The sequence below is a fragment of the Cetorhinus maximus genome, chromosome 10, assembly GCF_964194155.1.
Source record: "Cetorhinus maximus chromosome 10, sCetMax3.hap1.1, whole genome shotgun sequence".
Classification (NCBI taxonomy): domain Eukaryota; kingdom Metazoa; phylum Chordata; class Chondrichthyes; order Lamniformes; family Cetorhinidae; genus Cetorhinus; species Cetorhinus maximus.
In genome coordinates this window covers 127,773,574-127,801,113 of record NC_135888.1, presented here as the reverse complement: position 1 = coordinate 127,801,113, position 27,540 = coordinate 127,773,574, and the positions used below count along the sequence as shown (strand labels likewise).

Here is a 27,540-nt window from a genome sequence, read left to right as displayed (position 1 = left end):
TGGACTCTGGACTTCCATGATGTCTCATGGCATGAGGGCAAGGAAACCTCCTGTTGCTTACCATGTACCATCCCCCTCTTGATTGATGAATCAGTACGAGTCCATGTTGAACACCACTTGGAGGAAGCACTGAGAGTGGCAATGGCACAAAATGTACTCTGGGTGGGATACTCCATTGTCAATCACAAAGAGTGGCTTGGCAGCACCACTACAGACCGAGCTGGCTGTGTCTGGAAAGATATAGCTGCTAAACTGGGTCTGCAGCAGATGATGAGGGAACCAACAAGTGGGAAAAAACATTCTTGACCTCATCTTTGCCAACCTGCCTGCTGGAGATGCGTCTGTCCATGAAAGTGTCGGTTGGAGTGACCACTGCACAATCCTTGTGGAGATGAGGTCCTGTCTTCATATTGAGGGTACCCGATACCGTGTTGTGTGGCACTACCACCGTGCTAAATGGGATAGATTTCAAACAGATCTAGCAGCTCCATGAGGCAGTGTGAGCCATCAGCAGCAGCAGAATTGTACTCGAACACAATCTGTAACCTCATAGCCCCCCTCTACCATTACCACCAAGCCAGGGGATCAACCGTGGTTCAATGAAGGGTGCAGGAGAGCATCCCAGGAGGAGCACCAAGCATACCAAAAAATGAGGTGTCAATCTGGTGAAGCTACAAAACACACGGCTGCTTGCATGTCGAACAGCATAAGCCGAAAGTAGTAGACAGAGCTAAGCAATTCCACAACCAACGGATCAGATCTAAGCTCTGCAGTCCTGCCGCATCCAGTCGTGAATGGTGGTGGACAATTAAACAACTCACTGGAGGAGGAGGAGGCTCCACAAATATCCCCATCCTCAATGATGGTGGAGCCCAGCACAGCAGTCCAAAAGATAAGGCTGAAGCATTTGCATCCATCTTCAACCAGATGTGCAGAATGGATGATCCATCTTGGCCTCCTCCAGAGGCTCCCAGCATTACAGATGCGAGTCTTCAGCCAATTCAATTCACCCCATGTGATATCAAAAAACAATGAAAGGTACAGGATAGTACAAAGTCATTGGGCCCTGACAATATACCGGAAGTAGCACTAAAGACACGTGCCCCAGATCTTGCCGCACCCCTAGCCAAGCGGTTCCAGTATAGCTGCCACACTGGCATCTACCCAGCAAAGTGCAAAATTACCCAAGTATGTCCTGTACACAAAAAGCTGGACAAGTCCAACCTGGTCCATTTCTACACCATCAGTCAGCTCTTGGACATCAGCAAAGTGAGGAAGGGGTCATTAACAGTGCTATCAAGCAGCACTTGCTTCGTACTAACCTACTCATTAACGCTCAAATTGGGTTCCACCAGGGCTGCTCAGCTCCTGACATCATTAAAGACTTGGATCAAACATGCACAAAAGAGCTGAACTCCAGAGGTGAGGTGAGAGCGACTGCCCTTGACATCAAGGCAGCATTTGACCAACTGTGCCATCAAGGAGCCCTAGCAAAACTGGAGTCAATAGGAATTGGGGGGAAAACTATCTGCTGGTTGGAGGAATGCCAAGCACAAAGGAAGATGGCTGCGGTTGTTGGAGGTTCATCATCTCAGTTCCAGGACATCACGGCAGGAGTTCATCAGTGCAGTGACCTAGGCCCCAACATCTTCAGCTGCTGCATAAATGACCATCCCTTTTTTCTTATTCATTCAAGGGATGTGGGCTTCGCTGGCTGGACCAGCAATTATTGCCCATCCCTAGTTGCCCTTGAGAAGGTGGTGGTGAGCTGCCATCTTGGACCGCTACAGTCCATGTGGTGTAGGGACACCCACAGTGCTGTTCGGCATGGAGTTCCAGGATATTGACCCAGCAACAGTGAAGGAATGGCAATATAATTCCAAGTCAGGATGTTGAGTGACATAGAGGGGAACCTCCAGGTGGTGATGTTCCCATCTATCTGTTGCCCTTGTCCTTCTAGGTGGTAGTGGATGTGGGTTTGGAAGGTGCTGCCAAAAGAGCCTTGGTTAATTCCTGCAGTACATCTTGTAGATGGTCCACACTGCTGCTACTGTGCCTTGGTGGTGGAGGGAGTGAATGTTTGTGAATGTGGTGCAAATCAAGCGGACTGCTTTGTGCTGGATGGTGTCCAGCTCCTTCAGTGTTGTGGGAGCTGCACTCATCCAGGCAAGTGGGATGTATTCCATAACACTCCTGACTTGTACCTTGTAGATGGTGGACAGGCTTTGGGGAGTTAGGAGATTAGTTACTCGTCGCACGTTTCCTAGCCTCTGACCTGCTTTTGTAGCCACAGTATTTATATGGCTAATCCAGTCCAGTTTGTGGTCAATGGGAACCCCCAGGATATTGATAGTGGGGGATTCAATGATCGCATTACCATTGAATATCAATGGGCGATGGTTGGATTCTCTCTTGTTGGAGATGGTCATTACCTGACACTTGTTTGTCGCGAATGTTACTTGCCAGTTGTCAGTCCAAGCCTCGGTATTGCCCAGGACTTGCTGCGTTTGGACATGGACTGCTTCCGTATCTGAGGAGTCACAAATAGTGCTGAGCATTGTGCAATCATCAGCTAACACCCCCACTTCTGACCTCATGATGGAAGGAAGGTCATTGATGGAACAGCTGAAGATGGTTCAGCCCAGGACACTACCCTGCGGAACTCCAACTGTGATGACCTGGAACTGAGATAACTGACCCCCAGCAACCAGAACCATCTTCCTTTGTGCTAGGTATGACTCCAACAGTGAAGAGTTTCCCCCCTGATACCCATTCACTCCAGTTATATAGGGGCTCCTTGATGCCACACTCGGTCAAATGCTGCTTTGATGTCAAGGACGGTCAGACTCAGATCCCCTTGGGAGTTCAGCTCTTTTGTCCATGTTTGAACCAAGGTTGCAGTGCGGTCAGGAGCTGAGTGGCACTCGCGGAACCCAAACTGGGCGTCAGTGAGTAGGTTATTGCTAATCAAGTGCCACTTGATAGCATTGTTAATGACCCCTTCCATTACCTTACTGATGACTGAGAGTGGACTGATGGGGCAGTAATTGGCCGGATTGGATTTATCCTGCTTTTTGTGTACAGGACATACCGGGGCAATTTTCCAAATAGCCTGGTAGATGCCAGTGCTTTAGCTGTACCGGAACAGCTTGGCTAGGAGTGCCCATAGCCTTTGAAGTATCCAGTGCCATCAGCTGTTTCTTGATATCACGTGGAGTGAATCAAATTGGCTGAAGACTGGCATTTGTGATGCTGGGGACCTCCAGAGGAGGCCGAGATGGTTCATCCACTCGGCACTTGTGGCTGAAGATTGTTTCGAATGCTTCAGTTTTATCTTTTGCACTGCTGTGCTGGACGCCTCCATCATTGAGGTTGGAGGTATTTGTGGAGCCTCCTTGTCCAGTGAGTTGTTTAATTGTCTACCATCCATTCAGAACTGGATGTTGCAGGAAGCAGAGCTTAGACCTGATCCACTGGTTGTAGCCCTCATGTCAAACATGGTATTTGTGTTCAAGTCCTGGAGTGAGTTACACTCACAAAGAACTCCCCCTCAGTTAGAACGAGAGTGCTGAGGTTCAGATGTTTCCAGGATCAGCTGAGGCAGAGAGAGAAGAAGAGATTCTCTGAGTCTGAGGAATGAAGAGTTTCAATTTCAATGTTTGCAGCACAGAATAACATCTGGTGTGATCATGTTGGGCATTCAGTCTCAGAATTCTGATTGACTCTGGGTTAGAAAAACATTGAAAATGTCTCCATTTTGCTGTTAAAAATAAATGCTTCCTCTGTCTCAGTGAGTTTACCAAGAATGGAGTTGAGGTGCACAAAGCAGGAATTTTCCCAGTTTGATCCCAGGCTGTGCTGAGTGACCTCAGGGTAAATTTTCTGATGCTCCGCACCACTGTAGAGGCTCATCCACAGGAGATAAAGGCTCACTTTATACTGGCAATAAGACCAATAAGTGACAAGAATTTTCTATCAAGAGTATAAATAGAAAGAGCAAACCCTGAGTCACTTACCGCTGGGTTCCAGATAGTACGGGGCAGAAACCTGGGGCTTGTTTTGATGAAACAAAACACAAATCCACTTCCCTCTGCCTCTCTCAACTTTCAGAATAATCAGTTTCAATGACTTCTCTTCCCCATTCCGTCCATTCAATGTTTTCTCTACAACAGTTTTGCCATCACTATCGATCCAAACAAGTCTCATTGATTCAGTGACATCAGAGACAGAGCAGGTCAGGGTAACGGTGTCTCCCTCAGTCACTGCATCAGATGGTTCAGCTGTCACTGCGTAAACAAGAAAATAACTTATATTTTAAACACTGACTTGATCATTGAAAACAGCAGCAACATTCTGTCTCCTACCTTTAACTGTGATTAGTTGAACGGTCACCATTTTATATGGTCCCAGAGAACATTTATAAACTCCAGCATCTCCAAACAGAACAGGGACAATCCTCACACTGAAGTTCACACCATTAAAATTTGCCGCTGTGGGGACCAGTCGATTCTCAAAGTGGACACTGTTTACATTGATGACCTGGGAATTTGATACAGATGCTATTGTTTCCTCCAAAATTGGAAGATGATGTGACGTCCAACTCCATGCGGCAGAGTGAAAATTACTCTTATAATCAGCATAACAAATCAGAAAGAGTTCACTGTGATCTGTGCCTGATCGATAAAGAGTGTAACTCATCCCATATAAATCTGTAATAGAGCGACAGAGAACAATGTGTTAGAATTGTAGAATGTGGAGGTACAGAAAACAGTAAAAATAATTAATAATCATAACTTTGCGAAAATATTTTGTGCTTTGATCATCTTAGAGTTGTTTAAATATTGTGAATTGGCTGAATTCAAAAATCAATAGATTGTTCTGAAAATAAAATAAAATCTTTTTGAGTTTTAACGTTTTTTTGGCTATGAACGACACTATGACATCACATGGCCAAAAATTATGAGGTTCTGCCAACAACATCGAGTTCTTCTGATGGGGGCTACAGTTTGCATTTAATTTTGCAATGTCCTGAATATGGTTCCCTTCAGGCAAGTGCAGTCCACATTTGTTTGTAATAATTATTCAGAAATAGCATGATGCAGAATATCATGACAAAATTCTGCCTCTAGTTCTCCGCTCATTAATATGAAATGGGCAGATACCTGCTCCATGCCCCTGACCCACTTTAACACAATCCAGTTGCTGCTGCTTGAGTTGCTGTCAATGTGTTGGTTTCTTCACAGAGAACATCTGTCTCCTGTTAAACTTAATATCTTGTACAGGACTTATACCCATTAAATTGCTGCATGATTTTTTTTTTGTACATTGCAACTGCATCTTTCAAATTTCCTCAACCAGACTAACCCAAAGTCAATTTATTTGCTTGTGCAATACACTTGCCAGCTGGCGAAATTGGAAGGTTGGGAAGCCTTTACTTATTGTCCAGGGAGCAATCATGAATGGGGAATAATAAATTAGCAGCACCATTAACATCTCACAAAGACGACTTTGCACATGCTATCTGTCCATATTCTATCCCACATTAAATCCTCCTCGACCATCCTCACTAACAGACACTGTCTCCCTGTCCCTCAATGCATTAAATCTGAAGTCTTCAACATCATCAACAAATCACTCCACAGCCTCATCCCAATTTAACTCTGCAATTTCCTGCAGGATGATCTCCTTCACATTCCCTGTCGTTCTCTCATTGTCCTCTTCCACTATTCCACAATTGGTATCAAAATCTTCTGTTCCCTTCAGTCTAACTTCCAGTTCTCCCTCCTTGACCCTCTCCACCTCTTCCTTTGTCTTCGCACGGATTGAAAGCCTCTCTCTTTCTCTAAGCTTTCCCTCGCCTTTCTGAACAAACTCACTCATTCTGAGATCCACTTCCTCCCTCTTTAGTGAAGAATATCTTTTCTCTCTTCAAGTCGCTCTGTGACTGAAAGCATTTGCTGGTTTTATTAAATAGTGCATCACCATTTATTAAACACATGCTGCTTTCAGATTTTATACCTTCCGCTGTTGAATTGCCTCACTTAATTTGACAATTTCAGTCTCAATAAGTTGAGAGACAAGAGAAGCAAATATCAGTTGTGTCCTCGTTCCCAAAACTCCATTTTTCTGTCTATAGCTGGTCACTGCTTCCCCATTCAGTTACCTGGATTGTTTCTATACATTGTGTGAATACAAGCTCTGATCCTCTGTTCACTGTCACTCGCATCTTTTCCCCTCGTCCACTCCCAGAGCTCCACTCCCTGTCCCTGCCATTCCCTCTGTCCACCATTACTACTCTACATTCCTATCACTTTCATCCTTCCCTCTCCCGTTCATTGTCATTGATTCCCTGTCCTTCCCTCATTCCTTAGTCCTGTTCCCAACTCAATGCTTATTTGAAATCTACAGTCTGCACCAACTGGAATCACTAAGTAGCAGCAGCACTTGACTAGAAGTGGTATTGAGAGGAGAGAGCTCAGTTTTTTGTTCAATGTTGATATGTTTATCAGAACCCCACATTGTGACTGTAGTATGAGGTGCTCATGATTCACATGTATGACTACACTTCTCTGTCCCACTTTTATGTTAGTAAATCCGAATATCCACTGTGAGGAAATTGCACTTACATTGGGTCACAGAAATATCTGCATTTCCTGTGATAACATTGGATCCATTTTCCTTCACTTCACACTCATACAACTTCCCATCCTCTACTGTAACATGTTTGACTATCAGATAGGCTGTATTATTTAGTCGGATCTGATCAGTTTTCCTCCTGTTCTGCTGAGATGAGTCTCTCTGTTTCCAGTGAAGACTGACTGTATCTGAGAGTCTGGAGATGGTACAACTGAGAGTGATGTCACTGCCCACCAGAGGCCACTGTCGACTTGCTTCAGCTATGAAAGACAGATCAATAAGATTTAATGTAATTAGTGGCATTTACAATCCAATGATTAGGTTCGAACTGATCTTGGGATGTGCTCATCATCAGCACTTGTACCTTCCTGCATTAAAGGGTCTGGCCAGTTTAAACACAAGTGCATCTTACCAGTAGAACAACACAGTGGGGATGACAATTCTCGGTCCCCATCCACCAGCACAATTACCATTCCTGGAGTCATAGAGTGATTATTATGATACAGATTCATATTTAATTTATGTTGATTCTGTTTTGTGTTAAAGTTATAAAAAGTGAAATCTTGTCGGTAGTTTCTTCTTTGAAAGGCATTTGATAAATTTGGTTGTTTTGGTTCCCCACCGGGATTGTAACAAAATTAGGCTCAAGCTGGGCATTAAACCCAGTGACTGTAAAAGGGCTTCACTGGAACTTTCCAGCATTTAAACAAACAAGACTTCACATTTGCTTGTGCTATATTCTATTGGAAAATTAACCTTTGAGGCTCAAACCTTTGTAGAATAGGTGGATCTAACTGTCAGAGACTTAATACACTTGAGAAAAGACCATTTTGAGGCTGTAGCAGAGCACATGGGAATGAACATAAGATCAGGAGCTAACAGGGGCAGGATCCTTGAAGAATTGGTTAGGCACTTGGGGCCCAAGGAAGGATTGTTTCCTTTAAAGATTGAGTACAACTGACCAGAATTGAAAGAGGAATAGAACGAAGAAAGATTGACTGAGAGAGGGAGAAATCAGCAAGGGAGGAAAAAGATGGTCAAAGAGATACAGAAAGAGGTGACATACATGAAGGGAAAGAGGAAGCAAGAGGGAAAAGCTTCAAATGGAGCATGAATTCTGATTACACAAACTTGAGTTGCCGAGGAGAAGTGAGGCTGTCTCAGAGAGAACTCCCCTCAATTTTGATTTGGCAAAGAATTTTTGTTTCCTACCTAAATTTAGTGAGGAATTACTATAGCTAAAATAGAAAGAAAAACTGAAGTCTGGATTTTGGCAGCCTGTGTAGTGAATGAAAGATACTCCCATTGTTTCAAGTTTTACCAGAGCTGGCCGTATCATTTCCTGGGGTGTGTGAGTGGCCGGGTGAAGGTGACTCTGGGGAATTTACGCCATCAGGACTGTCATGAGCTGAAATGTGCCTTTTTGGAGATAACTGTATCCATCGAACTCGGATGGAGTAAGGCTGTTGTCAGAGGCTACGTGATGATTAAACCCCGCATGAGGGAAAGGAGTTAAACTCTACTTGAGGAAACCAGAATTATGAGGGACTATGGATTCAGCACATGGTGCCAAACATTCGGGGGGAACTGCCAGAACATGTTTGCAATGTATCCTTGTTTTATTGGCTATTTACAGTGCAATTTAAAATGCCTAATGAATGCAACTTGTCTCTTCATTCATGACTAATTGATGCAGATTTTGGTTTGATTTTACAATCAAAGTTTTGAAAAAGTGAAAATTTGTCTTTTGGTTTCTGGCATTTAAGATCATTTGGGAAGTTCGATTCTATCACTTTGTTTGTCTCAATGTGGATTGTAACACAGGAGGAGGCTATTCGGCCCATCAAGCTAAGCTTACATAGTTTGGAATGGTATTTATGGAAGACCAACAAAATCGACAGGTGCTGGCAACTCACTGGATGTGCTGGAAATGTATTATCCATAATATCTGTCACAGAGAAGGCTCCAGTCCTCCCCTGTACTCAACGTGCCCAGACCATTACAGTAGGACCACCCAGTGAGTGGGGGTTCGGCTGGCTGAGAGGGGCTGTTCAGGAGGGGTGTTGGAGGTGTTGAGAGGGAGTTGTGAATGCCAATTAATCATTTAATTGTATTTTATTAATCATTTTTAACCATGTGACTGCTTTCATTTCTTTCATATTAATGAAAGTAAACTGGTTATGATGGAGACCTGTGGGCAGAGTTTGTTTCATGGTGGGAGAAGGTGGAGCTACGGAGGGAGAATTCTGATGGAAGACATCGCTGATGCTCATATTGAACATTAAAAATAAAGACAGTTCCAACTAAACAGACACAGACATATCAGGGTAGGTCACTGAGGTGGTGGTTTTCCACAAACACTTCACCTACAGAAACTGAACTAGACGATGGCCACTCGGAAAGTGTGAATGGCCTTCTTCCTGCCCCAGGTTACAGTAATCACACCCGTTGTAGGCATGGAGATACCCCATGCCCCTGTTGAGGGTGGGATATGATCACATAGAGGTGGTCCTGGATGGCCATGGTGGGATTAATAATCCAATCAGACAATTTGATTTAAGGTATTGATTTATATGCCAAGGCCCAGGGTCAGGAAGGTGTATAAAGACACAGCCCTCAAGGACCTTGTTACTGCAGTCAGTAGAGAGGCCTGGTCAGACATTCCAAAGTCACGCTGCGAGATGTGTTGAAGGACTGGCCACATGAGATGGACCCGAGCACGTGGGATTCCGAAGCAACCAGTGTCATTGTGAGTGTGTACTATTACTTAGAGATTTAATAAAGGTGTTTCACATTGAGTGAAACAGTATCCCCACTTGTTGTGTACAATTGATACCAAAAGTAGAGGCAAGATCTTCTAGACCAGAGAGGGGGATCTTACAATTGCAGGGGAGGTGGGGAGTCAGAAGGTGGGGTGTTCAGGGGTTCAGTACCATGTTTACCCAGGAATTAGACTTGGCTTTAATCCTGGCTTTAAATCTGCTTAAATATTTGGAACCAATCAAATTCTCCGATATAAATTGGAGTTTCGGATTGTTCCAGGTGCAAGGTTGTTATCCAATAGAAGCTTAAACTTCCCGGGCAACTCCTGTGTAGTCCTTGCCTGGGGACAGCTGGAGATGGTTGGGGGGGAGGGGTGGGGACGGGGGATTGGGTAGGGGGTTGCCGAGCACATCTTCTGGGTTACCTCCAGGTTATGGCCCACTGGGGAATGTAAATTCTGGCCAATACCTCTATAAATGAAATCCAGTGTTGGAAATGCTTTGTGAACTGCTCTCAATATGTCCCAGCAATTTGAAAGATCAATGTGCATGAATTCACTAGTCAGAGGACTGGTAGCTCAGCAGTGTCAGCAGTGCCAACTGGACCGTGACCCCCTTTATAATATTAAAATCCCTCCCCCTTAGGCTGTCACTGAGAAGCCGTCTTCATTTAGCTGGTGGTCTCTCCACACGGGGGGGAGTCGATCCGCTGATGGCAAAATGCTGATGGCCTGGAAAAATGGAGTTTAATAGGAATTTACATATTCCAATTGGGTTCCTGCCTCCTTGTGATGGGCATCCTGCCTGATTCTGGTCCCACCATCAGTAAAATTCCCCCATGGCAGGACATGGTCGGGGAGATAATCTGCCACAGATCCCTGTGAAATCCTGGGCACACCACTTCCATTCCCACCTCCTGGGGACAGGGAAAATTCTGCCCTTTGATTCTCTGATTTTCCCTCTATCTCACAATGATGAAAGTTATTAGCACAAGGGAGCTATTTGGTAACAGAATTCAGTACATCTTACAGAGAGTCTGTCAGTGTATAGACCATAATAGTGTCTATGGGGTAGATTCCTCAGTTTGTTCTTTCTGGTTAAATTGTCAATATTCTTTTACTCAGGTTGACCATTTCAATAGAAACAATGAACAGAATCTTTCCCCTGATAATTATAATGAGGGATGTGCATCGCACTGGTTAATATAAAGCTCCTGGGCTAATTTTCATGCCACACCCCCACCCCCAGCCCTGTTTCCCAGAACCATCCCATCCCTGGGCCATTTTCCTGGAGGCAGCTTGGGAGTCAGGAAGGCTACCCAAAGTGGGGGGAGTTAAAGGCCTATCAAGGCCAATCAGCAAACTCAGACTGAAATTTTCCAGTCGGTCTGTGGGCCTCTTGAGGCCTGGGGGAACTAGGCCAGCTACCTGCCGGCTACCACCCGGTGGCTGAGCAGGGGGATAAATACTCATGACTGGCTTTCAGGTCCTCCCCACTTGCACAGCCACAGCTGCAGCCATAGGCCACACTGTAGAGGGTTCCACTTCCACAATTATGATCCGATTGCTGGGACAAAATTTTAATTTAAAAGATTAAGAAGTTTGGAGAAGGGACACCTCAAGATGGATGCAACCCCTCTCTCTTACCGGAGCTGGAGGTTGCTGTTTTATCTGATAATCCCATTGGCCCTCAGCTTCGAGAGTCCGACCACCATCCTCAAATAGCAGGCCAGCCTGCCCTCTAATTGACCAATTCAAGGAAAATCACTGCTGGGTGACTGTGCCCATACAGGGGCATGATTGTAAACCCCATTTGACCCAAACTTTGGCGTCCCGACCCAAAATCCAAAATCCTGAACCATGTGATCCCGGCAATCTCTCATCATTACACCTGAAATTATTTACGGAGAATCATTGTTTTTTTCTGTATTATGTTCCACTCACCTTTGATCCCAAATATTTCATAACGTTTCAGGATTTGATTTCTTGGCTGTGTCTGAGTCAAGATGAACAATCCAGCAAATTGATTTCTGGGATTGTGAATTCTCAGATCAATGCTATTCTGATCTTTTATTATCCTCTGGAACAACTCGCTGGTTATAAATTGTCTGCTCCATTCTGCATTCCACCTGCCCCATCCGACTCTCCAAAAAGTAACCAGCTGTTGGATTTCTTGCCCTGAGTGTGGTTTCCATTTCCAGACAACAGGCCCATCTCCAGGATTGTCTGGTCCTTTTAGTGAGATCTCATCTCCCTCATCCAAAAAATAAATATGATTTGTGTTACCTGTTAGAAAGAAGAAATGTAATTATTTTAATGGTAAATCTCAAATTCTTAATCCAAGTTCTTAATCCAATGTCTTTAATAATTCATAATAAAAGCAGAATACTGCAGATGCTGAAAATTTGAAATTAAAACAGAAAATACTGGGATTATTCAACATGTCTGGCAGCAACTGTGAAGAGAGAAAAATACTTAATATTTTGGCTGGAATTTGCCGTCCCCGTTGGTGTCGGGCGTCATGGTGGGCGTGAGTGAACAATATGGCGAGAAGGCCAAAATTCGGTTCCACTCCGTTGTGAAACCAGCTTTGCGAACGTCCCCTCCACCCGTCAATAGGTGACCACGTTTCCTGCTGCCACACATCAGGAATGTCATTTTCATACATCTGCATATTATTATAAGCCCTGCCCACTAGAATCATCCCCCCATGCTGGATCATCTGGGAATGTCGGCGAGATTATACGCCGACGTGTTTCACAGCAACATGTAAAAGACGGTGCACCTGGTGAGCTGAATTTCCAGAGGAACTCGGGGGCGAGTGTGCACTAACGTTACACAGCGCTCGCCAGGGTCGCCTGTTTGAACTTAAGAAACAGGCGCCACACATTCAGGCGAGGGCACAGGCATTTCGCTATTTCCCGACTGGCTGACTGTGCGGTTCTGGAGCAAGTGCTGCTCTGCCGTTGGTGGGGGTGGGAAGGCAGCACAGCCTGATGGTGGTGCAGAAGTACATGCAGGGAGCGGGGCAGAGGCGGAGGGAGATGGCCACACGTTAGGGAAACATTGTATGAAGTGTCCGTTCCTCCACAGCTGAGACAGTTCAGATGCAGCCACATTGACATGCTTGGAGTCGGGCCTCTAGCTTCTCTTCCCAGTGAAGCAATGCAGAGGCATGAAAGTGCCACCAAATGCTCCTGAAATTTTCACCACTCGGGAACAAACTGCAAACAGTTGAGCGGTTTAGTGGACTACAGAACAACTGGACGAATGGGAAAGTCATACAATCTCCTTGCAAAAGCTGGTCATAGAGCAGTCACTAGTGGAGGCGCTCACAGCCCCTTGCAATGTCTTCCTCCAGTTTTGGACTAGTCTCCCCCATGGTTCAAGCTAACAGTGCAGCCTTGCAGTGCAGGTTAGGAGAATGCCTGCACCCGAGCTGAGAGCACACCATGCAGTCCAGTGGGCAAAGCTGCCACCAGTTGGTCCTGTGGAGTAGGGTGGACGTAGGTGGGTTTTCGGGCAACCATGCAGTGCACTGAACTCTGGTCATCCAAGTGGTGGCCAGCAGTCTTCAACATGCATTAAGGGGCTTTTAGACTTAACCAAGAGAGGTTCTATGTACACCCATGCTAACCCACGCGTCTCTCTCTTTCATCTGGCAGGAGCATGGAGTCTGGTGAACTATCTGTATACCTCGTGGTGCACAGAGAGCAGAAATGAAGGAGAGGAGAGCAATGGAGGCACATGGTGGGCAGGGGGGGAGCAGCACCGTCAGGAAGAGGCAGCTGGGGGTCCTGTGCATGGCGCTGATGAGCCACAGTGAGCCTCACTGATTGGCACCCAACTAAACCCAGGGTCTACAGACGACACTTGTCATTCCTGTAGATGAGTGAGAAACAGTGTCGCCGAAGACTGTGCATGACCAGGGAACTGATAAGTCACATCTGCCAGTGACTGCAGGATTCGTTGCCATGGAGACATGGAGGGCATCCACTGCCAGTGGCCTAGAAAGTGACTAAAGCACTTAATTTTTAAGCCATTGGATGCTTTCTGGGGTCCACAGGTGATCTCTGTGGGATCTCACAAGCCTCCACATACAGTGTCATCCCGGAAGCAGAGATTGGGGGCAGGGATTTAACGCAAGAGGTAGAAGGATAAGAGGGGAGTTGAAGAGAAATATTTTCCCCCAGAGGGTGGTGGGAGCCTGGAACTCAGTGTCTGTGAGGGTGGTTGAGTCAGAAACTCTCGTAACACATAAGATGCAACACGCCATGGATGCTATATTCATGAAGGCACACAGCTTTGTGCAATGAGCCCCAGATCAGGAAAGCCAGGATGAAAGAGCACTGGGATTTGTGCAGGTCTCAGGTTTCCCACAGGTGCAGGGTGCCATTGACTGTACTGACGTGGTACTCAGGTCTCCATGACAACAAGCGGACATCTTTGTCAACTGCAAGGACTTCCACTTGCTGAATGTTCAGCTGGTGTGCAAACACCACAAACGCATCCTACAGGTCTACAGGCAATTGCCAGGGAGTGTCCACAACACCTATATTCTCAGCAGGTCTCAGACCCCTGACATCTTCCAGGGTCCACAGGCTGCAGGGTTGGCTCCTCGGGGGTAAGGGCTACCCACAGAGGACGTGGCTGATGACGCCTGTGAGGCGGCCTCAGAATACAGCAGAGAGACGGTATAATGAGGCTCATGCTGCAACTTGCACCTTGGTGGAGCAGATCATCAGGATGTTGAAAGTGAGGTTGTGGTGCCTGGACTCTGCAATATATAATCCCCAGAGGATTTCACGCATCCTCATCACTGCTGCACCCTTCACAACCTGGCACTGCAACCTGGGGAGGAGCTGCCTGAGGAGAAGATGGAGTAGCTGATTGTCTCTCCAATGAAGAGGACGTCAACAGGGATGAGTTTGATGAGGTGCTCGAAGGGGAGGATGACAGCGATGAGGCTATTGTGTTGTCCAGGTGAGGCAGGCACCTTCGGGAGGCCCTCATGGAGAATGTTGTCGACTTGCCGTGAAGGGGCTCCATAGATCCTCACCTTGCATCTGTGAACATTTGACTCCTGCCTGGCTGATGACAGCGCACATACCCTCTGTGATAAGCTCCTGTCATGGAGATGCAGCGGATGCTCATAGTCCCTACAATCCAGAAGGATGATGATGACACGCGGTGGAGAATCTCCGTAGATCCTCACATAGCTTATGTGAATGTCTGGCTCCTGTCTGGCTTGTGGAAACCCTCTTGCGCTCTGTGAACAGGATCATATCATGGGGATGTTCTGGGGAAACCTTAACTTCTCCAGTTCCTATGGCATCCTTCATGAGCAGAAGCCTCCAGGACCACACTGTCACCGGACACAGATGCTGATGAGATGGTGGGCCAGCCACACCTCAAAGGTGCTGAGAGCACACAGAGAAAATGATGGTACTCTGTGCCACCGGCCCAGGACATTCTGGCAGCAATGATAAGCCCAATTGAGGTGCAGGCATGACTATTGTGTCCAGTGACAGTGAAGGCACCATCAGTGTGCTGGGAAGGTTGCATAAGCACAGGGAAGAGGCCTTGGACTGAGACACCTGCCTTTATCTTGTGCAGGAACCAAGGTTTCACATCAGAGTGACACGGACACTGCTCATCAGAACAAGGAGCCATAGGAAAGGAGACATCCTTGGGATTTTATTTACAATCGTGAACATTATGTACAAGTGATTCACACCCGTGCCCAGCCTGTGCTTCCTGGTTGGTCTCAGCTGCAGCTCGTTACTGCTGAGCTGTGTCTGTTGCTGTGGTTGAGCTTGGTGCTGCCTGTGGCTGTTCCTGCTGCTGTTTTCCTGTGGCTGTTCCTGCTGCTGTTTTCCTGTGGCTGTTCCTGCTGCTGTTTTCCTGTGGCTGTTGCTGCTGCTGTTTTCCTGTGGCTGTTCCTGCTGCTGTTTTCCTGTGGCTGTTCCTGCTGCTGTTTTCCTGTGGCTGTTCCTGCTGCTGTTTTCCTGAGGCTGTTCCTGCTGCTGTTTTCCTGTGACTGTTCCTGCTGCTGTTTTCCTGTGGCTGTTCCTGCTGCTGTTTTCCTGAGGCTGTTCCTGCTGCTGTTTTCCTGTGACTGTTCCTGCTGCTGTTTTCCTGAGGCTGTTCCTGCTGCTGTTTTCCTGAGGCTGTTCCTGCTGCTGTTTTCCTGTGACTGATCCTGCTGCTGTTTTCCTGTGACTGTTCCTGCTGCTGTTTTCCTGAGGCTGTTCCTGCTGCTGTTTTCCTGAGGCTGTTCCTGCTGCTGTTTTCCTGTGGCTGTTCCTGCTGCTGTTTTCCTGAGGCTGTTCCTGCTGCTGTTTTCCTGAGGCTGTTCCTGCTGCTGTTTTCCTGAGGCTGTTCCTGCTGCTGTTTTCCTGAGGCTGTTCCTGCTGCTGTTTTCCTGAGGCTGTTCCTGCTGCTGTTTTCCTGAGGCTGTTCCTGCTGCAGTATTCCAGTGTTTATTCCTGCTGCTGAAGTATTCCTGTGGCTGTTCCTGCTGCTGTGGTACTTCCTTCTAGTCCTCAACTGGATCAAGAAGATGCTGCCAAAAAGTCTGCTGCTGCTAGTCTAGTAGAACCTGCAGGGTAGGGCCTTGTGATGCCTAGCAAGGCCTGAAGAGCCTGGGAGTGGGAGTTTGGGGAGAGCTGAAGGGGAGAGGACCCAACTCCAGCTGGAGGGGGAGGACTTTTGCAGCAATAGGTGGGAGCCTGTGAGAGAAAAGAACTGTATTTTGTCTGTCTGGCTGTCTGCAGGGGTAGGAATGCAACATTAGTGCAGGGAGGGCTGTGAGAGACTGAACTTTGAGGGGAAGGAGACCTGTACCCTACTCTATCCTCCTTTGCCCCGCCTGCGTTTGCTAACAGTGCCCAGAGCCTGCTGCATCTACAGATATTTACCATCGTTCCTGAATGGTGCCTGGGCAATGCTAGCTTTGTGAGGCTCCTGGGGGAGAGTATTGTAACCAATGCCCCTCTTGTGGCGCAGGGCTGTGATTGTCCTGCTGCCTAAGAGGCGGGATCTCCGCCACCTGAAGAACTGGCGCCCAGTCTCCCTCCTCAGCACGGATGACAAAATCTTTGCCAGGGCAATGTCTTTTCACCTTGTCACCGTGCTGGACCACATGATCAACCCTGACCAGTTCTACACAGTCCTGGGATGCACCATCATTCATAACATCCGTCTGGTCCGGGATATTATCCACTTCTCCCTGAGGACAGGTGTGTCGAGTGCCTTCCTTTCTCTTGACCAGGAGAAGGCGTTCGACAGGGTGGATCACGAATATTTATTCAGGACTCTGCAAGCATTTGGGTTCGGGCTGCATCATGTCGCTCAGACTCGACTTCTGTACGCTGCCACAGGCTGTCCGGTTAAGGTTAACGGGTCCCTGACGGCGCCCCTTCACTTTGGGAGAGGAGTGCGTCAGGGCAGCTCCTTGTGTGGCCAATTGTGTTCTATCTGTTTGGAGCCTTTCCTGCACCTCTTGTGGAGGAGGTTGTCGGGATTGGTTCTGCGCTGGCCGGGCATTGGGGTGGTCATCTCAGCTTACACGGATGACGTGCTCCTCATGTTCAATGACCCAGCTGACCTGTGGAGGATGGGCGAGTGCCAGGAGGTCTACTCTGCCGTGTCCTCTGCCAGGATCAACTGGACAAGTGTTCTGGAAATCTGGTTGGTCAGTGGCAGATGGATCCCACACCTGAGGAGCTCAGGCCTTTCACCTGGAGCAGGACAAGCCTCATCTACCTGGGGGTCCACCTCTGCCCTGTTGTGGAATCCTGGCCGGTGAACTGTCAGGAGCTGGATGCCAAAGTCACCACTCGCCTGCGGCGCTGGACAGGACTGCTCCGAGTGCTGTCTTACCATGGTCGAGTTCTGGTCATAAACCGGCTGATTGCTGCCATGTTGTGGTACCGGCTAGTCACTTTGACCCCTCCCCCGGACTTTGTTCACTAAAATCCAGAGAATGCTCAAAGTCTAGAAGATGGTGGCCTCGCGAGATGTTCCCGAGATTACCTTTGTAGCTCCAGCAACTGTGACATGGCCAAGCCCAGAGGATCCTCATCTGACTCAGATTCAGCGGGTTTCTGGCGTCCAGCAGTCCTCCGAGTGCCAGGAACCTGGGAAGTCCCTGCCGCTGCCTGCTGTGGGTCTGACAGTACCATGTTACACACCAGGTTGTGATCCCGAGGCTACTCTAGAACTAGGCCCCACCGAGGTGTGAGTCTCTGCACTGGTGGAGGGAGAGGGTGAGCACTGCAATGGGCCTTCAATTAGGGTGTCATCAGATTCTTCTTCCAAGGTTTCTTCAGTGCTTGAGTCGAGGACCTCGTTCGTGGACCCCCTCGGCTGCTTCCCAGATGCACCAGCGAAAGCAAGGAGAGAAAATTAGTGCATGTCAGGGGATTGCCGATCAGGGGAACTGCCTCACAGCATGGTTGTCTGATAGATGCTGAGCTGCTGGATCCTAACTTGGTAAAGCAACGCCAACTTCACCATCAGCACAGGAACAGTCCAGATCATCGCCGGCCAGCGGGATGACTGTATTTTCAAAGCCCGTGAGGACCATGATTTCAGACATTCCTCCCCCAGTCTGCAACCTCCCCCATTTGTTGTTTGCCGATTTGTCCTAATGAATGCATGTAAGCAGGATGCCTGCCGGGCCAGATAACAAGCATGCCTGGCATGTGTGTGTGTGTGTGTGTGTGTGAGTGTGTGTGTGTGTGAGTGTGTGTGTGTGTGTTTGTCTGAGTGAGTGTGTGTGTGTGTGTGTGAGTGTGTGTGTGTGTGTGAGAGTGTGTGTGAGAGTGTGTGTATGAGTGTGTGTGTGTGAGTGTGTGTGTGTGTGAGTGTGTGTGTGTGTGTTTGTCTGAGTGAGTGTGTGTGTGTGTGTGAGTGTGTGTGTGTGTGTGAGAGTGTGTGTGAGAGTGTGTGTATGAGTGTGTGTGTGTGTGTGTGTGGTGATTGGTATCATGGGTGGGATGAGGACAAGATCCACAGGGTAAATGAACGTGTGTGTGAGAGGGTGAATGGTGATGTCCCTTGATCTGGCAGTGAATGAGATCCCTGTGGATTTGTGAGTTGAGAATGATGAGTTGAGTGATTCACCCGAGCAGAAGAGAGGAGATCATTCATCCTCTTTTGGCACTGGGTGGCTGTCCTCTTTTGCAGGGTATTGGCGCTGACCACCACTGCCACGCCTCCCATGCTGGATTGGTGACCGTTCTTGCTGGTCTTCGCCCAGAGCGAGGGTAGAGGACATCACGACGGGGCCTCCACTGCATCCAATAGGTGCTTGAGGGAGGCGTTGCTAAATTTGGGAGCAGCATGTTTCCACCCTTTGGCAGCCATCAGGCCCCAGCAGCTGCTGTCCCTTGAAGAGTGTTAGCTCTTTGCAGGGGAGGTCTTTAAATATGTTGCCCGGATTACTGAAGGTCTCAGGTGATGGCGGGGCAGGCGAATCAGAGGCTGCCCCACCACCAACCCAGCGTGTTTGCCGGGATTGAATTATTAATGAGGCTGGAAATGCTGGGAATGTTACGATACGGTTTGAAAATCTATTATTGTGGCTGGCAGGGAAAGCGTCCTTTTTCCCATCTGGAACCACATTTAGTCCCCTTTGGGTCTAATGTGACTCTTCTTCAGAACTGGGATTAGATAGAAATGTGATGAGGTTTATGCTGTTGAAAATGTGGGGGGGTTGCAGCTGGAGCAAAATAGAAGGTCAGGGATAGGTTAGAGGTCTGGAGAGATTAAATGACAAATATGTCACAGAACACAAGACAAAGACCATGGTAATAATAGCATTAAAGAGTAAAGCAGGTGTTAGTAGCAGAATAAAGGAAGTTGTTGGAACTTGCATTCCTCAACCCCTGAAAGGAAGAGAAAATATTTCTTGTTCAGGCGTTGGATGAGACAAAGAATGAAGTGGAACTGGGGACAAGGAGAGCTTTGAGATCGGGTGAGTGTGTGCTGCTGAAGGGAGAGGTCGAGTGTGTACATATGGCGGCAGATGTAATAATTATAGTGTTAACTTAAGAGTCATATTTTTATAATCAGCAAATAATATTGTCTTCATTTCAATCACTATTACAGAGAAAAACAGAACAATCCTATTATATTCAGTCTATTGATTATGAGAGTTAGCTGAATATACAACACGAATACAAAAAACAATCAAAATAAAAAGAGGGGACGTGGTTAAAACCTTAGACAGAATATAAAGGTTCCAGAACTCCTTGTGACTCCTGGTCTACAGGGGACATTATCAGGATGGACAGGAGCTCATGGGAGAGAAACTGGGGAAGGATACAGTTATGTGGGTCTCCATCCTGTTTATCTTGTAATGGGGTTTCCCAAGTTGGGACGAGTTCAGGTGTTTCCTGCGTCCACTCTTCACTGTGTCTGAAATGTGACGGGGATAAACCAGCTCTAGGAATCTGACTGGCAGTGTATTTCAGGTGCTGTGCCTTATCAGTGCAGGTGACATCCATGGCTGTGATGGTGAAAAATGTACTTAATGCACTTGAATATTTCCAAATGGCCCCTGGTGGCTTTGGTCCCATCTTTCAGTCAATAGTTCATCATTCACTGGAATATATTTCCACCTTCAAAACATCATCAGCCTTTACTTTAAAGGGTAAAAGTGAAATAGTAAAATCCTCACTATAACCAATATTTTGTTTACATTTTCACATCACAAATTCTAGAATCACAATAGCTCTGGTTGAAAAACCAAACTGTGTAAAATTATTAAACTTTTTCAAATTAAATTTGAGTTGAACAGTATCGTGTAAAAAAAAACAAATATGGTTGGGGATGCTGGAAATCTGAGATAAAAATACAATCTGCTGGAAACACTCAGCAACTCCGGCAGCATCTGTGGAGAGAGAAAGAGAGGCAATGGGCCCAATTTTAACTCTGTTTTAGCGAATGAGCTTTCATTGAATTAAAATCTCACCCGTTTTAACTTTTCAGGTCAATGACTTATCGTCAGTTCTGACGGAGCCTGAGTATTTCCATCATTTTGCGTAGCTACAATAGGTTCTATAGGCTCAAACAATAAAGTATTTTCAACTGTTCCTCATTTTAGAACCATAAATTCACATTTGAATATTATTATATATTGGAAACCTGAATTCTGTAACATATGTAACCGGTTGACAATTGAATGTTTAAATATCAAATATATGGATTCCAGAAAGAGTTCCACGGAGTGATTGTGATACTTTGAAATGTGACAGCAAGCTATATGATAGAAGTTTGTTATATGCAAGAGTATATGTAGAGGTGAACATGGAAATTCAGAGATAGATCAGGAAACGGAGTTAAGAGCAGTGAGAAATATGTTCACAGTTTTCATTTTATTAAATTGTCCCATTGCTGGAATCGGAAAAGTGAACTTACACATCCTGTTAAAAGGAGCAGGAACATAATAATAAAGACATTATTTCCTTTCACAATAGTAGATATGTAAATTCATTAAACACTATGATAATGTAAAGTAAGATGTGTGACTGATGGAAATAAGGCACTTACTTTGTGTGAAAACAGGCGGAAGTAGAAACACAAAGAAAATGAATATCGAACCAGCTGGCAATTTGCTGCAGGAAAATCGTAGACTCGTTTCACAGATTCAGTCTCTTTGCCTGTGAGAAATATACATTTAGATACAGTTATTGATATATCGCACCAAAAAAACATGAAGTGTAACTGAGACACATTTCTTCCATATGTTTATCACTCAGACTGTATATATGACGAAATGAAGTAAAACATCTTAACACATTATTTCCTCATTCTCATTGGGAAATATAAAACGTGCAATGAAATTCTTCCGTCATGATACCACCTCTCCCTCTGATAAGTGTAATAAAAGTTATACATACTAACATACGACGGACCATATATAATCCACATTTATCCCACAGCAACATACTCTCCTCTGCCGGCAGGTTTGAAGGCCGGAGGGCTCATAAAATCCAATGGGTGTCCTGCCCGCTGCCTCCCCACCCACTGGCAATCTGTCTCAAATATTATGGGGGAACAGTGGAGGCATTGGGCCAATGTAGTAATTGTAGCTTTAAGGAATGTAGCGGCTGTAGCTTTAAGACGTATTGTGCCATTTACTTTCACATGACAGTGTGAACATATCAGCTCTAAGTGCGGGGAATCTTAGAGTCGGAGTTATTCTTCCATCTGTGAAGATCGATGGAAGCATATATCTGCTGCTGCAGCCTGTAAATAAAGTTTGATATTTCTAATGAAAAACCTGTCTGGAAAAGCAAGTTCATAAAGTATTGGCGATGAGGAAGGGATCAGGTTTGGTGTTGTCCCTCGCCTAGCAACTGTGAGAGTCTTGTTTAAATAGATGAAAAGGAAAATATACTCACCCAGTATGCCACCGAGTTCAAACAGAAGAAACAGAAGCTCTGTCATTTTAAGTTAAAGAAAAAAAACAGGCCCCGAGCCAAATGGCTGAGAAAACTTGCGGAGCATTCCGAACATTTTAAAGAAAACGGCAGCTGCAGAGGCAAAAAATAAAAACAAAAGAGAATCTGTACATAAATCATAAAATAGGTGGCAGCCCTGCTGGCTGAGTAGGTTAGAGAAGCTGGCACACAGCTTCAAGTAAAGAAAGGTTTAAAAACAACCTGCAGTGCACAGCAAAAAAAAGGATGCAGCGTTAAAAATAAAAAAAAGCTTGCTGCAGAGTTGACAGATTGCAAGTTTTAGAAAAGGGCAATCAGAATAGAAATCAATGCAACAGCTTTAATTGTTTTTAAAAATGGCCCTGAATGGACCACGAGGCCGCTGGGTGTCCCGAAGTGAGGGATGCCCAACATCAAATGAACCTGCGGAGTTAGTAAAAAAAAACAGCCACATTTGCTGGTGTCAAATCACAAAAAGTACAGGAAACTCAAAAACAGCCCAGAAAAGTCAACAACTGCAGAGACAGCCCTGGTAAAAAAAATCAATGACTGCTCTTAAAGCAGCAATGCATTTAAAGTGATAAATACAAAAAATGTTACTATTGACAGCTAATTAGAAGAGGCCCCAGAGAGAGGGAAACTCTCTGCACAGGTCCATTGGCAACAAGAGACCCCAGAGATGAGGCAACTCTGCAAAAGACAAGAGACTCTAAAGAGAAGGCAATTCTGCCAAAGCGAACCCAGAGCGAGGGCAACCCTGCCAATGGCAACAGGAGGACCCAGAGGGAGGCAACCAGAAAATAAACAGTTGAAAGAACAGTTGATTTTCCTTCAAAATCAAATGCAAAAATAATGTGTAACCATCAGCAACATGAAGGAGTGAAGACTGTTTTAAACAGTTGAATGGAAACAGCAGCAGAAAGTCGAAGAGGGCTCAGGGGAAGCCTTGGTAATTGGAGAGGGCTCAGGAGAAGCCCTGGTAATTGGAGAGGGTTCAGGGAAAGTCTTGGTAATTGGAGAGGGCTCAGGGGAAGTCCTGGAAATTGGAGAGGGCTCAGGGGAATTCCTGGTAATTGAGGAGGGCTCAAGGGAAGCCTTGGTAATTGAGGAGGGCGCACAGGAAGCCCTGGGAGTCTTATATCACTGGATACTGCCAGGACATTGGTGAAATAGTTTTGCTCGTACCATGTAGAAGTGGCCGTATCAGCTACAAACATGTGGATCATTTGAGAAGAAGGGAGAAAACAGCAAAAAAATGATGTTCCATTGTAGAAATCGTGCTCCCTGTTGAAATTGTTCAACCAAGGAAAGACATACCAGATGCTTCTGTCGGAGGAGATAACACTGAACTGCCTGTGGCTAAAGAGATACCTGACATTGCTGAGTTTCCAGATAATGTGGATCCTATAAGAGATTGAAATTCATGGATCTATGAGATTCCACCAGGATCAGGAAGCCACCTGAGAGAGTGAACTTATAACTCAATGACCTCTGTATATATTTGTAATGTCATGAAGGTAGATAATCTTGTAAATACAAACTGTACAAAAAATTTAAAGGGAGAGGAATGTAGTAATTGTAGCGTTAACAAACATGGTAACTGTAGATTGAAGACTTATTGTGCTGTATAGTATCATGTGACACGTAACGAATCAGCTCTTAATGTGGAGAACGTTAGAGTGGGAGTTCTTCTTCTAGTTGTGGAGCTTGTTGGAAGCATGTAACTGCTGCTTCAGCCTGTAAATAAAGTTTGATGTTTCTAATGAGAAACCTGTCTGGAAAATCAAACCCAAAACAACCAATGAGTACCTTTAGCGGCGCATTCATAAGGGCCTCATCATGTACACATTGCCATTTCACCTGGGGCAGGTGGATGCCAATGCCATGTGGGAAGCCCAGCTGCTATAGCTCCATGGACTGCTGTCGGGCAAGGGAGTGACCTCATTGGTGGGCATCCGCTGCTTATCAGTGTCAGGCCCCTCAACCACAATGGCCGCACTCCCTACTGGCCTCTCCAACCTGGCCCCATTCCCATCAACTTCCTCACCTGGGTCTGTCAGCCTTGTCCTGGTGATACCCTCAACTTATCTTAATTCCCCGCTTCTCTATTTTGAGAGTGCCTAGAGACTGCTGCTTCCATCTGCCACTGCTGTGACTAGAGACTGCTGGCCATCTGATTGGCTGACAGCTCTCTAAGTCAGAATTTCCTCCCACAATAGGGACAAAAGTCTCGCCTTAAGGCAATAAACGCTGCTGCCAGTGTGATGGGCAGAACCCCCAGTGACTTTTAAGATGGAGATGTGGGAACCATGATGCCCTGTAGCATCCAGCCCTTAGACTTTTAAACTAAAAATAAAGTAATTGTATTAGGAATTAAAAAGAGAAATGTAATTACCAATTATAGGAAGAATAGACAAAAAATACATTTACAAAAGATCTCTCCAGCAAAACTATTTAAATGATATTGATCAAAAAAATATGAATTTTATGCAAATGAGAGTACTATTTGACAACAATGAATATTTATGCACTCATGCAAAGCTTATTGATAATACCAATATAATAAAAAAACTTCCACGGCATTATCATCGCTGAATCACCCATCATCAATAGCCTGGGGATCACCATTGAACAGAAACTCCATTGTACCAACCATGTAAATGTTGTGGCTGTTGGAGAAGGTGAAAGGCAGGGTACATTGTGGCAAGTGCTTCCCCAATACACTCCCCACCTTCTACAAGGCCAAAGTCCGGAGTGTCATGGAATATTCTCCTCCTGCCAAAGTAAGTACATCTGCAACTGAACAAGAAGCTTGACTATCCCAGACAAATTAATCTGCTTGATTGGAAATCCAATGCCTTAAACATTCACTTTTTCCACCACTAGCATACCATTGCTGCAGTGTGTTCAAACTACAGGATGCGCTGCACAGCACAACAAGACTGTATCACAGCACTTCCAAAATCTATGACCTACATACTAGGTGTGAATTATATATGAAAAATTATGGTGCTTCTGCCTGTGCGCAGAGAAACACCGTTTGTTCCTCAGATCTTGAGCCACGCGGTCTGGCTCCGTAGTTTGATGGTTTCAGCACTACAGGAGCTGGAGAAGAATAAAATGGCGCTGTTTCTGCTTCCAATGACTTCTCAGGTGTTCCGTGCCGATTGCCATCTTTTGAAATGCACTCATTCAGTTGTCCTGTGTGTGCATCATAAGAATGTAGAATGGGCAGACCACATTGTCAGTCAGCATTTAACACTGATTGGATAGGTGACCTGCCATTTTGGACCTCACATGCCCTCTTACCACCGCTCTTAACAACGCACCTGAACTTGGGCTCAGCTGTAATGAGAGACCCTCAATCAGCATTATTTAAATGGTTCACTATGGAACATCCAGGGAGAGAGTTTTTGATTTTATTTTGCTGTTTTGGTGGAAGTCTGTGTCCTGTGTGGTGGCACCAGTCAGCCATTCCCGCCATCTCCAAGCTGCCACATCAATCCGAGTCGTCTGTTTGAGGACAGATTATTGGAGTGCTGTCTGAAACTGGGAATCCCTTTGAACACTGGCATCCTCAGCCATGATGGCAGCTGCCTGAGTCTGGAAGTCAAAAAGCTGAATTACACGGAAACAAACAGAGATGTCAGGAGCTCAGCCTGAGTTTCCACGTCAACACTGAGACAATGATTGGCTTCAGATTGTGCCACAATGGAAGCTGAGACATTGATCATCAAACGCTGCATCATTGCTGGGTTCACAAATATTCTAATGGTGTTGACCACTATTTCCCGCTCTCCTTTCCAAGCTCCAGAAAAACCCCTGCTCCATGGTCCTTGACAGTGACAATAGATCTGTGGCAGGCCCGCCAATGCACCAAACATTTTGGTCGACATGCCCACCAGCTTTTTTCTATGTGCCACCACATCACAGTCCACATCTGAGCCCTCTGCAGGAGCACACATTTGTAACTTCACTCTCCAGGAAGCTGGGACACTGGCCTGACTCACCACATGCAGATCTCACCTCTACAACACCCACTCAAGTTTTTATTCTTCCTGTATCTGAGCCGGTGCCTTAATGTGTCAGATCAAGTGGTGGTCCATTTTCATCAGAGTTTTATCTCAGCCATTTTCTTCATTCGCTACTGACTGGCCAAGTATTCTCGTGTGTCTGAAAGAATAAAGTCACATGGGGAGATTTGGGGTGAATGAAAAGGGTTTGGTTACAAAGCATGAAATGTATGGTTACACAATCTCCAGTTCCTACATCATACCAAATTGTAAGATGAGGGTAATGTGGTCTTTCAGAAGATACATAAGGCAGGAAAAGTCTGTCATCCTCGATGGTTTCAGCAATGCCAGTTGGCATAGCCAATTGGTCATGCCCATAGTATTGAGCACTAGGTGGTGAGGACATGCAATTGAGCCTGTCCCCATCAGTTCTCTGCCACTCCCTACTGTTAGGTGTTACCTTATGTACTGCAAAGGAGAGAGAAGAGGGTCAGTGAGTGTGTTGCCATGTGTTTGTCTTCCACAGCTGAATAGCTGGGAGTATGTAGTTTAGAGGAGATGCAGAGCATTTGAATGTTAGTCATGATCCATGACTACTAGAAGCGAGAGGTAGGGGTGTGGTTCATTGATTAATGTGTGAGGATGGTGATGCAGATGGAGGCAATAGCATTGAAAGATGCATTCAATGACCTCCACCACTTAGAAGTGTAAAAGGAATAGTGTAGTAATAGTGGGGGATTTCAACTTCCCAACATTAACTAGGTTAGCCATAGTGTGATAGGTTTAGACGGAGTGGAATTCTTAAAATGTATCCAGGAGAGCTTTTTAAGCCAGTACGTAGAAGGTCCTACAAGAGAGGTCCTGGACTTAACTTTAGGAAATGAAGCCGGTTAAGTGGTAGAGGTAGCAGTGGGGGAGCATTTTGCAGAGAGTGATCATAACTCCATTAGATTCAACGTTGTTATGAAAAAGGATAAGAATGGGCCAGAAATCAGAGTTCTAAATTGGGAGAAGGCCAATTTTAATAAGATCAGATATGATTTGGCCAGATTTGATTGGGAGCAGCTACTTTTAGGTAAATCTGCATCAGAGCAGAGGGACTCATTCAAGATGGAAGTAGGGAGAGCACAGGGTCCAACATATTCTAGTAAAGACAAAGGTTGGGACCAACAAATCCAGGGAACCCTGGATGTTGAGGGATATACAGGATTGGATAAAGAGAAAAAGGGAGGCTTATGGCAGATACTGAGGGCTCAAAGCAATGGAAACCCTCGAGGAGTAGAGAATGTGCAGGGGGGAAATTGAAAAGGAAAATAGGAGAGCAAAATGGGGACAAGAAAAAAACACTGGCTGGTAACATAAAAGAAAATCCAATGTTATTTTACAAGTAGATTAAGAGAAAGCGGATAACTAGGGTAAGAGTAGGGCCTATTAAGGACCATAGTGGTAATTTGTGTGTGGAGCCCGAAGAGTAGGTAGGGTTCCAAATGAACTTTGTGTCAGTGTTCACAAGTGAGAGGGACAACATGGGTATGGAAATCAAGCATTTGGATTGTGATATAATTAAAGAAATTAGCATAGAAAGGGAAGAGGTTCTAGGTTGTCTGGCAGGCTTAAAAGTAGTTAAATCTCCAAGCCTGGATGAAATGTACCCCAGGCTGTTGAGTGAGGCAAGGGA

The 27,540-nt window shown here is 45.8% G+C and overlaps 1 protein-coding gene across 1 annotated transcript in view; it reads right to left on the bottom strand.

The window, feature by feature from the left end:
• Positions 1 to 20,995, bottom strand: part of LOC144686002 (uncharacterized) — a 49,733-nt gene extending 28,738 nt beyond the window's left edge. The window contains exons 1-5 of the mRNA XM_078551117.1: positions 20,957 to 20,995; positions 11,342 to 11,683; positions 6,627 to 6,896; positions 4,365 to 4,709; positions 4,017 to 4,286 (exon numbers count right to left, since the gene is read on the bottom strand). Of these exons, the coding sequence (XP_078407243.1) occupies positions 4,017 to 4,286; positions 4,365 to 4,698 (604 nt within the window). The 5' untranslated portion in view covers positions 4,699 to 4,709; positions 6,627 to 6,896; positions 11,342 to 11,683; positions 20,957 to 20,995. The remainder of the gene's footprint in view (positions 1 to 4,016; positions 4,287 to 4,364; positions 4,710 to 6,626; positions 6,897 to 11,341; positions 11,684 to 20,956) is intronic.
• Positions 20,996 to 27,540: the final 6,545 nt, after the last annotated feature.